Consider the following 16,549-nt stretch of genomic DNA (forward strand, 5'->3'; position numbering starts at 1 on the left):
ATGAGAAGGACAAAGAACGACGACAAGGGGGAGAAGCAAATTATATTGTTGTTTTCGACTTCAAATTCTAAAAATCAAAAGAATAATTTTAGTCTTCAATCCTGTGTAATTCCAACAGGAGAATGTTCCACTCCGCTCTTTCTGAAATGTTAGTGTTTACAGCCATTCAAGGACGGATATCAAAAGTACATTTCTCTTCCCTTTAAAAGAAAGAATGATAGTCTACCTTTCCAATTCAATAGATTTTATTCATTTCCGAATGAAAGAATGTCACCCATTGTAGAACATCCACCTGGGAGCTGTTAGTCCTCCACACGGTGGCTTTAATAGAGCAGGCAGATAAAACACAGTTTATCATATTGCAAAGGTCACGACGCAGAGCCGCTATGTACGCAGTGCGTGTGGGATTGATCGGCTGTGCACACGTGTGAGAGAAGAAGATGCCATGTTTCAGCTCGACTGTGGGCTGTCAATCACCAGACTACTTACGTGTGACATTTCTTATGAAAATTGCTTTCTGTCCATTTCGTTTGACAAATGGAAATTTATCAATGCTGAGAGAAAGTTAATTTCCACCCTCGATATTCAGAGCTCGGCTCTTGTTGCTGAACACATCTGGACGAGTGTTTATCGGTGCAACAGGTTAGTTTCTAACCACTTTGGAGAGCTGGAGTCTGGAGCTGACGTATCGCCGAACTGAGTCGCTGTGAACCAACTAGGTTACCGTCATGTCTGAGGTCGAGGCAGAGGATTGTGAAGAGTTCTCCCAGCTAGTGTGACACCGTCCACCAGCACAGCTGAAGCTCACAAATGAGTTTGTTTGTTGAAAATGCACATAAAACGGAAGTGGAAAAATTACAATGTAGGTGGGGGGTTTTTTGCTCTAGTTGCCTGGCAACCGTAGAGACAAGCAAACCACATCACTTGACAGAGACATAGGCCACATGACCTCCCCTGTAAAACTGCAACTTGTCATTTTAAAACTTTTTACTTTCTCTTACTTTAAACAGATGGCAAAAAAAATATATATATAATTTAACTTTTGAGGTACTGCTGGTTTCACCTTTGTTTGCAGCTACATCCAGAGTTTATGCCAACCTAGACAACCAACAATACAAATCCTCTGAAACAAGCGCCGTACTGTACCAACAGCAAAAAAGCGAATAAGCACTTTTTCCAAAATGTAAAATCATCCCTTGAAATGCAAGTCAGCTGAATTAAATCAATGTACGTGTGAGATTTAACCTTTAGCTTTTTCCTTTGACCGACCAATCACCGGCTACCGGTGAATGACCCACTGCTTCATTGATTAACTGACTGATTGGTCGCTGGACCGGTTTGAGCAGTTAACTGAATCATTGACTAAATAACCGAGTGCCCTAATATGGCTTTTTGAATTATGACGGCAGGCTAAGTTTGTATTGTCATCCTGTCATGTTGCGATTGATTCCTCAGTTCAGGTGGTAATTATCACTTCAGACAAAATGATTGGTTAACATCTGGCCAATCTGGCAGTAATTAACTAATCCGGCATGATTAATCACTGCAATCATCGTGCCTATAAGTCTTGTGTGTGTGTGTGTGTGTGTGTGTGTGTGTGTGTGTGTGTGTGTGACTCTTTCTTACCAAACGGTTTAATGCTCCTCTGGTTGCAGGTGCGACACTGAGGGTTTCTAACAGGCTGGCCCGGGACATGCTCCACCAACTTACAATACATCTCCGGACCCGTTAGGCCGCAGGTGGCATTGGCCGCGATGTCTGCCATGGACGCCAGGTTCAGCACAGCCGGAAACAGTCCTGGGAAGAGGACGCAGGGATTTAACCAGAGAGAAGAGATAAACATAAACACAGCTGTACGCATTGACGGCGTTGACATCGGCAAGACGTCGAAAGATGCGGCAGCTTCTCGCTCTCGGAGGTAAACACGGAGTCTGATGAATCCTTTTAATCCATACTACACAGGGATGTCAGTAAAAAGAAAAAGAAGACGTGGATGCACATAAACTGCGCCGAGTTCAGCTTAATTGTGTCGTCAGATCGTCATTAATCATTTCCTCGTCTGCTCAGAGCAGTTTAAATGAGGTCGGCCTGACTTTGTTCCTCAAAGCAAATAAGAAAAATACACGTTAAATTGCCAAAAGGGCTTCAGTCGGGGGTCATTAGGAGCTGCGTTCCCCGCTCTGCATACAGGTTTTTGTATTGCCAATGGTTAAAATGATGTCAGTGTTTCAAGTCAGCCAGCGTTGGCTCGCGTGTCTGTCGTACAGAGGTTGTGAGCAATTAGCCTTGAACATGAGGGGGAGGGGGCAGTTTGTACCGTCCGAGTTAGTTAATCTGGGTGCAGTGATGGTGCAGTCTGCTGCAGCTAACACCATTTATCCCCCGTAAGGTTACGAGAGCCGCGTTCACTTCATCTTCCGAATGGAGGAGGCACACGGAGGGAACCTCTCTCTCCAGACTTTGGGCACGGACTGTTCATTTACATTCTGTTGCACAAGCAAGTTTTGGGGTTGTTGTTTTTTTTTTTTTCATTTCCTGTCCCTGGATATTTCTCACCGCTAGAGCCACAAGCTCGGAAAGAACATACATTATGGAGAACACTCCCAATTCCCCTTTTTTTCCCCAGGATGTTGTGGGAGGCCATATTTCGGGATGACTATAATGTACACATGACTTTTGTTTCCTCCCTAGTGCACCTCTTGTGGAAAAGACTTCTCAAAATCTCCATGAGAATAAATTTGACGGCAACAGAGACGGGCACACTCCAGACTTTGTTGAAGAACCTCTTCCCATTCCCTCTATAATCTGTCTGTGATCGCCATATTTGAATGAGGCTCAACTTCCTGCAAAGGCTGCCTGCAGCTAATGTTTACTTTCATTATCAGTTCAATCATGATATATTTCTCATATAATCAATGAATCTTTTGGTCTATGAAATGTTTTGAAAATAGTGGAAAAAAACCGACCGTCAAAAAATATTCACTTTACAATCACAGAAAACTAAGACGACCCGTACTCACGTGAAACAGTCAGAGCCAGGAGCCATATGGAAATATTGAATACGCCCATGACTTATATATTGTTCAATCAAAGCACTTCAACGGTATGTACACATACTCCAAGTATAGCCTGTTACCCAATGAAGTCATAAAGGGAATTGATTGCCTCCAAACAAACTGAAAAATTATTTCCATCTACATGTCATCACCACACAAACGCACCATGAGCCTGGGCGGCTTTCTCTACTCAGCTCGTAGGCATAACTCATCCGCATTGTTCCCAGAGAGACACACGATCCGCAGGGTGAATGACAAGCCCGTAGAACCTAAAGTACTTTGATTCTCAACATGCACATGGTTCATATTTCCTGCCTGGACAGCACACACACACACACACACACACACACACACACACACACACACACACACACACACACACACACACACACACACACACACACACACACACACACACACACACACACACACACACACACACACACACACACACACACACACACACACACGTGTGTGGATGTGCTGCGTTACATCAGATATCCCAGTTGTGGTGTAAGGTCGACATGGTAGAACACAGATACATGCAGCATAAACACAGTTGGACATAAATATATAATACGTGTACACAGAGGAGACAGACAGAAGGAAAGATGAGACGGAAGGGGAGGAAAAAGTAAGAAAAACACAAGACAAGCTCTCGTAAAAGGGTGTGTGTGTGTGTGTGTGTGTGTGTGTGTGTGTGTGTGTGTGTGTGTGTGTGTGTGTGTGCGTGTGATTCAAGGAGGAACTGTGTCCAGATGAGTACAGCTGTTTGGCCAGATGTCAACACTGATGAACTGTGAAGAACATCTGAGACACCCCAAAGTCTCTCTCTCTGCTCTCTCAAACACGTGTACACATTCTCACACGCATGCTCGCAACATAGTGTATACACACACACCGGGTAAAACAAACACACACACACACACACATCTCTCTCCGAAACGATGAGAACACACAGCACGGAGGGAGCCCACATTTCTATAGCCCAGCGGAAAACATCGACTCCCAGACGGACATTCTGACCCAAGTTGCTCAAACCAACAATAATCAACTCCCCATCACAGAATACTACAAAACATTGTTTCCATTTGGGGGGAAAAATGAACTTTTAACCTCCGCTTTTATGTTAATGCAATCAGAGATGTCATCTCTCCCTCCAACATGGGAAACCCATGCCACCAGACTTGCAGGATAAATTGATCGGAGTCTTTTAATAGCAGATCAAAAGAGTTGCTCTGATCCACGCGGTTACTCATGGTCCTTCTCTCCGCGCCGTTTGGAACTACTGCCTCCCACTTGTGCCAGGGAATCGAGCCAACATCCTGCTTAATCCCGGGTTTTGATCCACAACCTGGAAATCGTCCTCGAGTCCCCAGCCAGACACAAATGTGTGCGGGAGACTGTCAAATCTTGTTTGTTTTTTTTAAAGATCTAGTACCTCTTGGCTTCCGATCAGTTCCATACTCTATGTCCGACTTGGGGAATCGCAGGGGATTCAAACGGGAACTTCCTTACTTCCGAGTTTCGACGACACATTTTGGTTTGCTTCAGTGGCCTTGCAAAAATAAACTTTGTTGCAGAAAGCCTGGCACACTCGCACAACACTATTCCCATCTCCGCGACAAATTTACCACATATTTCATTTCCGTTCCCTGAGACTGTCGCACCCTCTTAATCCCACAAGGAGCCGCTGATTGAATCAGACAATTCTGCATATGGGAACGAAAAGTTACCCAAACTATGGCAGTGTTCCTCAACACGTCCCCAGGTCGCACCGCTCATATCGCCCAGTCTGATAAACCAGACTTGAAATGCCATGTCACTTCACCTCAGCATTCTAATCTGATATGGTGTTCCATGTTTGCCTTTTGTCTGTATCCCTTGGGGGTTAGTCACACCGGCAGCATAATGCTAGCGATGGTCCGTCAGTCCACCACTTGTGACTTGAAAGACTCCAATATCTCCTATATCCCATCTGAGCGGCAGACATTCATGGTGCTCGGAGCGTGAAGTCTATTCTGGTAATCCTCTGACTTTTTCCTTGACATTTTAATTAGTTTCATACTTAAATGTCTCAACAACTATTGAAAAGATCGGGTTAGGTTTCACAAATCACGTTAAGTTTCATCCACAATCTTTTATACAGGAATGAGGAATATGGTGTATAAGGAAAGTGACCTGAAATGACTTCTGCTTGGCATTATATGTAAAATACAAACAGAATGACATCCCCTACCCAATTCAATGGTAAGGGGAAACACTGGCGTCCAATAAGCTTCAACCCTACCGGTGCTAATTAGCAAATGTTAGCACGCCGACGTGCTAGACTAAGATATGGTGAAACCTATGCCCGATAAAAGTCAGTGAGCAAGCGTCGTCAGAGTGAGCATGTTATCATTTAGATCAGAGCACAGAGCACAGACTTTTTGTTTCGTCCTTAAGCTCACGATCAAAAACCACACCTGTCCCACTGACGTCATTTGGAGTCGACGCGGAGGCTGCTGCGCCGGTTGCTATAGGAACGGTTAACGGCCGTCACCCCAGTCAAAGAAACATGTCAACTTGAAGAGTTGCTCTCGCTGCGGGATGAATCAAATCCGCGGCCGTCATCGTTTTTTTTTAGAAAGACGGGCTGTTCTCGAAATGCAGCTGCCAAGTCATAATCTCAGTTGAACAGAACACAATTTTCACGCCTCAGCGTGGCACAGAGGAGGAACAGCTCCGGAGCCGTTTAATCACAAAGCATGCAATTGTCTGCCTCTCCGGGTTTCTCAGTCAGAACAATACGAGTGCGTGTTCGCGACGGACATTTGATACGTCGACACGAACTGACAGCCGCTGCAGGCCTGGAGAATGAAAAGACTGCCGTCAAGTTTGACACCTACCACTTCCCGTAGCGTGTCAGTAAGTCGACAACAGTGGCCGTGCAGGTCTTTTTGGCACTCCTAATTAAATCAAAGTAATACTTCATGAAAACATACAGGCTTTAATTGCCTGTGACACGGCGACGTTCTGCGGCGCCTGAAGTGGTTGGACAAAATCCCTAACCGGCGCGGCAGAGCCACAAGAGGTGAAGTTTGGTGACATCATAAAGTAACGTGGGACCGTGGCGGTTGTTGTCCACCACCATTGCCGATTCCTCCATCCTTTCCATCCTCTTCAAAACATGTTGAAAAAGAGGTGTCCTCCTCGCCAAAACAAATATACAACAAAGGATACTGGAATTAAAATTTTCTAAGCGAGTGTATCATAATAAAGTGGCTTAAAACTGGATGAAAACAAACTCCTGCATGAACAAAGTGAGGCACGGAGTAGTAACAGACAACGACAGATGATTTCATTCAACTTTTCTTTTTTTTAACGTTTTGGTGGGTTCTCAGCGTGTGTGCTGCCGGTCAAAGCAACTTCTCCTACACATCCAAATCGTTTCTTGGGATGTGACCATGTGTACGACTCTATGACTCTAGCAATTGAGGACATGTTTTTTTCTCATTTCTCTTGTGTTGAAGAACAAGGTGAGTTAACAACAAAGAAGTGGAGAGGAAAGGCTAAAGACAGTGGTTCAGATTTCAGATTCACAGGACGCGAGGACACAATGATTGTCTGCCTACGGCTCTGCAGCTGACACGCGCGCGCGCGCACGCACACACACACACACACACACACACACACACACACACACACACACACACACACACACACACACACACACACACACACACACACACACACACACACACACACACACACACACACACACACACACACACACACGGGTTCATCATCTCCCATTCTTTTCGCTCTGCTCTGATAACCATGGTAACCTGTCTGTGTGTCTGTCTGTCTGTCTGTTGGCTTCTCTCTCCTCCGTCTACGCTCTGTTAAGCAGACGTCTAAAGGGATTTCCTGCGATACAGGCTCTAAATTATAACACTGTCAGAGTGTATGTGAAACCTGGGCAATGTCATTGCCCAAGGACCAGTTTCGACACCGTAACGCTGACCACAAGGTAATAACCCCAGTAAAAGCTTGGCAATTTGAGTAGAGTATGACACTACACAAATAAATATTCTAAATTCAAGAAACGTTCCATGTATTTTAGATGCTGATGTAGCCATTTAAAAAAAAAAAGTGATGTTGTAAACATCAAGTTAACCAATTTCAAGTTTCGACCTTGACCTTGTCACAAAGTTCAGTGACTCGGTCGCTCTTTCTGGAGCTTTCAGTAACATCCTGTGGGCTTCATCCCGTCCTGGACAGTTGTCACTGGTTAGTGGCTGATCAAAAACCCTGTACTGAGGTCACCATATTAAATAAATAAAAACCATCTCCTGATGCGAGATGTGGCTGAGAGCTTCTTAAAAACCAACCAACCACTGAATATGGACGTCGTGACAAGAATCTTAATAATTCACTTACTGATAAACTCTTATTTGTCCTCTTTTTCCCCTCATCACTGTCTCAGGAGGGCGTTGTAAGCTTGAAAATCTGTGATTTCAATATTGGGCTACACAAATAAAAATGACTTGACCTCACACACAAATCTTCTCCATCTGCGCTTACATGTGACAGGTCGAATCCTCATCAACATCAAATCCATAACTCCACCGTGTAAAGTGTCTGTTGATCCCCTGGACCTTATAAATATATTTTCAAAAAATGCAGAGGAGGATTTAAACCAACATTAAATCAAATACAATGTGCCTGAAAAACCCAATCCATAACCCTTCAAAGGATTTATATTTTTAAAAGAAAATTGCTTTTCAATTGTGATTGTTACATTCTGAAAGTGAACTTGCTGCACTTCCATGTGCATCGTCAGTGAGACGTAGCGTTTACGAACCGGGGATATCGAAGCATGCTACTCATCAGTGTGGTAATGAGGTTGATAAGACATCAATATGGGACTTAAAATCTACATTTAAGGAGAAACTGTCCATGTTGACTGAACGTCCACGATACTCAGGATGACAGCAGATTTATTTATTGTATAAAAGTTTTCTTATTACATTATGAATAAAAACTTTATTTGCTTTTACTGTCATGGCAGATGATGACACTGCACCGCTGCCTGCCCTGCCCTCTGTGTGTGTGTGTGTGTGTGTATGAGTGTGTGTGTGTGTGTGTGTGTGTGTGTGTGTGTGTGCGCGCGAGCGTGCATGTGATGGATGTGTTATTGTTGAGTTTTGAGGCTAGATGTATGCTTGATGGAATAACAAGAAGGTTGAAAAAGACAGGATCATCTCTCTCTGTATCTCGCTCCATCCTGAAGAGTTGGGGGGGGGGGGGGGGGGGGGGTTGAGAGAGAGAGAGATATGGGTGGAGGAAAAGATAGAAAGATTGATGGAGGGCGAGAAATGGATGGAGGGATTCCCAGTGAAAGACAGAGTGTTGTTTAAAAGGGTCAGGGGCAGGAGAGGAATGAGGGATGAGACGGCGATAATCCTTTACACACACACACACACACACACACACACACACACACACACACACACACACACACACACACACACACACACACACACACACACACACACACACACACACACACACGGAATTTAAAAAGAACATGAAGCCCATAATCCTAGATAGACATCTACATCATATGGATATCTTTTGTGTGGGTTTCAATAAAAACATGCAGAGAGAGAGATACTTTGCCGCACTCCCTCATGACCTGATCATGGGGAAAGAAACTTTGTAAATGCAAGGCAGAGATATTGCAAATAATGAATGTGATGATAGAAAAAAAGTTTCATCCCGACATTGAACATTTTCATCTGGACCAGTATTCATTCATACATCTATATATAAGTTGAATACAACTAGTTCCAGACTCATCAGCTTCTAAAATTCTCCTTAATGGTGTAAATTGAGTGTCGCAGGCCAAAAGTTTTTCAGTCATTTAAGTTTCGGAAAAAACAATTATTTCTTTAAGTGAATAAATTGCGAGGGAAACAGAACCAGGCACGACGAGCATTGTGAACGTCACAAATTAAAGTTTAAATGTAGCTTGTGAGCCGTCTTTACCCTGATCACATTACACACTGACTCACACCCACATGTGTGTAACATTAACACACACACACACACACACACACCTGTCAATGTTCTCTGGTTGCTGCATGCCGTTTCTATGGCGACATAGTCTTACGGACACGTAGGATAAATGAATGACTTTTCTATTAGATGGCAAATTATATTTTGGACATTTTTTCCTGTTTCTCCTTCTCTGTGGGACTCAGACAAACCTCCACAGGAAAACGGTTACACACTTTGCTACCAATGCTAATTATTTTGTTTCTTTTTTAATGAATCCACAATGGATATTGGGTGTGGAAATTGTTATGAGTGCATTGTAAAAGAGTATTAATGTATAGTTTAAGTCATAAAACTCAAGTTGAAATGATTTGTGGACCGTATGTTGGTCACAATGACGAAGCTATATAGCGATGTTCAAAGCAGTTCTTTTCAGTGCCGAGTATCTACGGCAGTGCGATAAAGCGATTTGCTCCTTTGCTCCTGAAGTGGCCTGATTCTGGCAGTTTGAGTCGCTGCCTGTCACTCGGGACTCGCGGTCACTCTGTGGGACGGTCAGTGAAACAAATCACTGGACCGTTCCCTCGCGCACATCCCGACTTTTGCCAAGTGGCCGTTGTGACAATTTGTATTAGGTTCCTGGGACAACAACCGCCTCAGCCACTCAACATTTGTGAAGTCATGGGAACCATAAATGGTCGCACAAAAATTTCCTGACAGTCCATCAACTAGTTTTTGAGACATTTCAGTCCGGACCAAAGCGCGCGGACCGGCTGAGCTGCCGAACAAAATTGCCATTTCGTTGCCACTAGCGACGCTCTAGAAAAACACAAGGACAGACCAGGGACACCAGTAGTCAACACATCATGTTGTCTTTTGTGACTAATACTTTAGCGATTCTTGTTAAATACTTCATTGTTAACTCATATCATGTAAATCATCTAGAGACTCAGAGTTCAGTTCAGTTGATCCCCTCGATTGGGCTTCTTTCTTTTTTTTAATCTTTATCTGCGAGTGTTAAAATCTCCAGTGATATAGTTTTATAGTCGCGCAAAGAAAATCCACAGCGACTTTGAGTCCGTCGCTATTTCACAAGATCCTTTACAGATGTGGCGTCAGTAATGACTCCGGATACTGTGGCGATGAGAGCTCTTTGACTGCTGCATGAATATATTCAATCCCACAGCAATTTCAGTTTAAAGTATATTATAGGAGAGTGTCATTTGCCACATTATTGTATGAGCTTAAAGGCACAGATGAGGATTTTTCACTATAAAATATATAACAACAGATGGAAATAAAAAATCCATCTCTTTTGGTTTGCTTCTCCTTTCCCCTTAATATTAAACCTCCCCACCACAGCTGCAAATGCTTTTGTACTTTTACCTTTCTAGTTATTACTAAGGGTTAGAAACTGTACATTAATCTATGCGTTTGTTTTCCCGCCTGTATCTCCGGCTCTACATCTGTTGGCCGCTCCTCTTGTCGACCTCCAGGGGTTTTTTCGGGGGAAAGCTGAAATGACTACTAAGTCAACATCCTGCTCTGGCCGGGGCTTCTTGCCCCGGGAGTGACTGCTCGTGCGCTCCCCTCAAAGAACGAAGCGGGACGCGAGGAGACAGTGGAGTCGCCCTGCCTCGAGAGGGAGCAGTGAATGACTCATTGTACAAGAGAAGAATGAAGAGAATAAAAGTGTGTGTGTGGGGGGGGGGGGGAAATTGGATTGGTGGTCAGATCAGTAGGGTCAGGACATCGCCCCCATCTCACTTCCTGTGTCTGACTTTCAACTAAAATGCATTTTATTCACTTCCTTCCATTGGCCCTTTCCAAATACCACCTCTACTGCCGGTCTGTAGTCATAATAATGCCACGGAGGCAGAATCTGAGAGCAGGAAAGACCCGATTGTTCGTTATTATGTTAACTACACATTCCATGCAACCAAACCTGATTTGATTTAGATAATTACCGTCATCAGTACCGTCGCGGTGAGAACTTTCATACGTCTAATTACTGTGCGTGTTTCGTCTTTCTGAAAGTGTTTCCTCCAAAAGTGACGGCCACGTGCTGTTGCACATCAAGTTTCTGCTCGCAATTGCATCTAATTCCAGGACACTGGAGACACAAATGTCCTTTCTCTCCCCAAAGGCCACACACTTGTCACAGAGCAGAAGAGGGACAGATGTGGGTTTAAGTTTGCGTGGGAGCAAGTGTGTGTGTGTGTGTGTGTGTGTGTGTGTGTGTGTGTGTGTGTGTGTGAGTGTGTCTGGTTGTCTGACTGTGTTTGTGTGTCTGTTCAAACGGATCTTTGCAAATGCTGTGTCCTCTTCCAGACGGTCATAAACTCAGACTAAACAGGAAGCCCACAAATTTATAGACAACTAATCCCCTACTTACACACACACACACACACACACACACACACACAGTAATGTCAATGAACTGGCCATGTCTGCGGGAGGCAACAGTCATCCCTGCGCTTCATACTGGGGGTTGTCTAAACCACATGTCTCCCAGGAGGCCCACCGATCCTCTCGACGCTCAAATTAATGCTGCAGACCAGATGGTAGAATAACATATACGCTCTTGAACTGCAGCAACATGGGAGGGCTTGGGCAACATGATATTGCCTATACATTTTCTTTTACATCTTTCGCCCTCTCCAATTTAAAATGGAATATTCGAAACAAGGCTCCTTGATTTTAGAGACACAAAACAACGCCTCTCATTTTTAGCCAACAATGGCGATGTCTCCATGTTGGCTTTTTTTGCAACCACACGTGGAATTGGGGGCGGGTCTGACTATTTTTCAACCATTTCAGAGAACTGTTGATTCAACTTCATGATCATTTTGGTGGATGTAAAAGCCAGAATGCAACATCATCTGGAACGAAAAGAGGAAACACCTCAACCTCACCTACGCACCTGGAACACCTGACATTGTTTGTAGGGATGGTTGTTGGTCCATCACGATGTTTCACTGTACATATCATCATATGTGTCATCTCAGTAAAGATCAACTCTTTTTTTCAGATGACCTTTTGTGTTTATTCTCTTTTGAAATATATCAAAAAGCGGCAACGTTTTTTAAGCGTTTTTTAAATGCATGATATCCCTGTTCCAGTGGGCAAATATGCAAATGAAAAACAAAAATTCACATTCAATTAAACAACGAAGCGCAAGCAAAGAGCGTAGTGATACTAATGGATCGGGAGATCAAAACCTTGTCAATTAAAAACAGAGTGTGTAATCCTAATTGCCATAAAGACAGCTGGACACCCGTATGAACCCTTGGCGTGAAAATAACAATAAGTGATCTGGAAAATGTGAAGTTGTCCACACTGCATGAAAAACTTTCAAAAAAATTTTAAAAAAATAAATAAATAAAAGGGAAGTGGATGAGACAGAGAGAATGTTTATGTGCAATAACTCCTGGATAAGTGGTCGGAGTGATTTAGCCGAGCTCAGACCAGGCGGCAGTAAATCTGTCCTGCAGTCGACCAATTGCTCTCTCACACTCACACACACACACACACACACACACACACACACACACACACACACACACACACACACACACACACACACACACACACACACACACACACAGTCTGTGAGGTGCTTGTGGATGATTTAACAAGGTTCTCATCACTGCCTCATCAGGTGAAGACTGATTGTGTGTGTGTGTGTGTGTGTGTGTGTTTCCGTATATGATTTAAGTAGGAACTCATCTGTGCTAGCCTTGGTTTGTAGTTACAGTCTAGGCTACAGCCAAGGCCTCTACACACAGCCCCATATTTATGCGATCTCACACACACACACACACACACACACACACACACACACACACACACACACACACACACTCTAGGGATACGTTAGTGCTGGTAATGAAAACATGCCAGTGAGTAGATTTACAGGAGAGAGCAGCTTGACCTCTGGCCCCAGAGAGATTTATCACTAGTAGAGCATCTAATCTCCTCTTCTCATAGCAACAAACACTACTTTCTCACGACCGCACAACAACATAGAATAGATTAGGATAGAATAGAATACCAATTTTAGGGAGGTAAAAACAATAGAAATATCGATATTATCGTCCATTTGTATTGGAGGTCACTGGGCAGCAGACGACAAATAGAAATTGACTAGAAGCTTCATTTGGCACAAATTATCTGTATTTTCAACATTTTTTAAAATTGCCCGAAGCATCTTCCTCCGTGTTATTTTCTGAAAAAGTTTTCATTTGAGCACATACTGGACATCATACAGCTGAGAGCCCTTTATATCTGCGACAGGCATTGGCCGGTTTTATTGACCAGGGGGACTCAGAGGTAATAGAGTCTGTTAAAAGAACAAAATGGCAGCTGGGAATTTTCTGTCCAAACTGTTTCCAACTGGCCGCTTCTAGCTCGAGCATGAATCTGACGTTTTCAATTTGTGCCTATTAATTTTTATCAGTAATGTAATCTTAAAACTTTGACCCTAAGTATCCGTGATCTGATTGTGTTTTATTACTGTTGGAGATGCATAAATAGAGCTATGAGTATATACAAAATACCGTATACAGACTATATATAGTAAGGGTAAGAGGAGTCCTCTCAGGTTTGACGGATGAAGACAGGCTGAGGAGTCTGACTGTGTGAGGACATATTGTTCACGTGTATGTACATGTATACTGGGAGTGTGCGGCTCTGCCTATTTGGAGTGTGTTTTGTATTTGTTAGGTCAGGAAATAACATCATTCTCCAGACGCAGCCAGTGGGGTCACAGGGGATTGTGGGTAATTGAAAATCCAGATGGACGTGCATGAATTTCCAGGAAGAAGCGGTTGCCGCAGCGATCGCGAGCGAACACGCGGGCCGCGGCGTTAATATCGTTCATCACCGTCTGTGCACCGCTCTTATTCTTTTACTTTTCATCTTCTCTTCTCATTTTACCCCTGTGATTTCTTCCCTCGTCTTGTGGCCTTTTTTTTTTTTTTCTCCTCCTGCCCTTTATTATCCCTTTCAGTTGACTTACGACCGTCACTGGGAGAGACTGGAAACTGTGTGCAACTGGCTAAAGACGCGAGTGGGCGGATCCATTAGGGACCAATCAACAAAATATGGACAAAATGAACAGTCAGTAATCATGAGTAATACTCGCCGTGCACGGACACGCAATTAATCTCGGTTGTCGTCCCTGGGGAATAACTCACATTCACAGTAGTCAAGAGACTATGGCGAGCGAGTCATCGGGGAGACGGATGGAAGCTCAAGTTGATGCCATTACTCTCTGTGTTCGTTAGAGGAGATGTAGCCGGCTGCACCGCGCAGACCTTCAGATTAGTTCTAACGGTTTAACTGTCTGTTGACAGCAGACACCGCGGAAAGTCTGAAAAGCTGAAAGTGGATAACATCATTACACACCGAGGAAAAATACAAAACAGATGTTTAGACCTGGTTCACAAACACAATTCGATCCGCTGACAGAAAAAAAAAAAAAAAGGTGCTCGCGAGTGTTTTTGAAATTTGTGAAATGGGTTTTTGATTGATCTGTATTTGCACACATTGAAAATGTGTTTTGGATTTGTGAAAACTAGGTTTTTCAGGGCAGGATTGGCCATTTAAACAGCAAAACATCTCTTTATAAGAGTTGTGAAGATAATAATTGACTTATTAAAGAACAAACAAGTGAAAGATTCTTTTTTCCTGGTGTGGATTTGTCTGAAATCCCTTTCCTCACAGCACTTGGAATTGCACTAACCTGTGCGAGTGGTCCTATGCAAAAAAAGTTTCTTTGATTGATTGATTGACTGATGAATGGCAAACGGATCAATCTGTCCATTGATGTACACGATGTCTCTGTCAAAGAACAACATTGATTCCTTTCCTTTTCTGGCTCTTTTTGCCCTCTCACATCAAGGTCAGAGGTCAGAGGTCAGAGGTCAGAGTCAGGGTCAGCTTCAGTATCGAGTCAGACAAAATTTTTAACATCAGTGCAGGAAAAACACAGGTGAGACCAATTACATTAATAATGGCTGCCTTTCAGCAATTTTTGCAGTGTGGTAATTAATAATATTATTGTTAAAACTGTGTTTGACAAGTGAATAAGTTCCTCCAGTTTGGGAACCACTGAACAATATCGTGTAAAAAAAAAAGCAGCAGAGGCGACTTTTCTTTACAAAGCAGCAGCCAACAGACATTTGAATAATGTTTACTGAAATACCTGGAAACCACTTCATACACACTGCGTCTCCAAACCCAATTTGTCCTCTTCCCTGTTTTTTTTCTCGGTGCGTATTCTTTCCAACGTGTAACAACAGAGTGTATTCGAGCGCATAAATCTCAGTATCGAATGAGTGAAATCCAAATGAGCTCGCTGGAGTTTAAAAGGTTCTGGCGCACAGCATTAAATGATGGCTCTGGGTTTTTATAGAGCTGAACTACAGGTTGCTGACGCGACGTTTCTGACCAGCACTGATGACTACACGTCTGCCGTTAGCTGGCCCCCGGCTGCCGCTAACTGCCCCGGCAGTGGGGAAGTGTTCGGCTTAGATTGGGGCGAAGCTGAAATGTGTGTTTGACAATACAGAATCCATTAAAGTGTGCGAGAGAGCTTAATAGACACTGGACGCGAGTCATTTTTCCAGTCTCAATGATACCGGGGCTTTAAATTTATGATAGTGATGTGCACACGGGCTGAATTATTATTATTTTGAGTTGATTTTGTGGGAGCGATAAGGATAAAAAGTTGCAAAAAAGAAGAGAAAAAGTGTGACAACAATGCCAAGTCATGGTGTGTTAGTTTGTTTCCTTTTTCTTTTACAGAAGTTTAGATGTACGGAGGACAAATTGACCCATTACAACAACGTTCAAAGGCTCAGTTGTGTGAATGTGTGGGGAAAGGGAGCCGGCGAGCTGTGTGCGAGTGTATAGCATTCATTACAGTGGCGCTGCAGACAAACTGCTCCCCGGATAGACATTGATTTTCACCCAATGGATCTCACTGTTAGCAAACCTAATAGCTCGGTGGGTAATGGGTACATGTTATGAATGAGCCCCTATGGGGCAGGAGAGGGGAGGGGAGGGGAGGGGATGTGGAGAGGGACGTGATATAAGGCGGACAGAGGGTGGAGAGCATATCAATAAACAACGGAGAGAGACAAAGACAGGAAGAGACAGGAAGACAGAGTGAAGGAATTGAAATAAATGGAATTAGGTAAAAGGGAAGGAGAGGAGAACAAACTGAAGATAATTAACGTATTTGGATTATCATATAATGGTTTTAGTCATCTTTTTAGGCAAATATAACACTTTGGTCTGTTTCCGCCTCTTACATGTAAGAGTTGACTGCTTGTCTTTGTCATAGTATACGTTAGAGCCAGATTGATTTATCAGTTGGCCAATAAGACTTTCACAGACATATCAGTATCTGTGTTTTATGTCGGTGAAATGAAAACTTTAATTCA

At 43.4% G+C, this 16,549-nt stretch overlaps 1 protein-coding gene across 10 annotated transcripts in view; it reads right to left on the reverse strand.

Annotated features, from left to right (window-relative positions):
• The window catches only part of lama2 (laminin, alpha 2), a 150,204-nt gene that overhangs the window by 115,044 nt on the left and 18,611 nt on the right, over nt 1–16,549 (reverse strand). For all 10 annotated transcript variants that reach the window (XM_047328517.1, XM_047328519.1, XM_047328518.1 and 7 more), the window contains exon 2: nt 1,627–1,797. In XM_047328517.1, the coding sequence (XP_047184473.1) occupies nt 1,627–1,797 (171 nt within the window). The remainder of the gene's footprint in view (nt 1–1,626; nt 1,798–16,549) is intronic.

The sequence above is a fragment of the Scophthalmus maximus genome, chromosome 18 (assembly GCF_022379125.1).
Source record: "Scophthalmus maximus strain ysfricsl-2021 chromosome 18, ASM2237912v1, whole genome shotgun sequence".
Lineage (NCBI taxonomy): Eukaryota > Metazoa > Chordata > Actinopteri > Pleuronectiformes > Scophthalmidae > Scophthalmus > Scophthalmus maximus.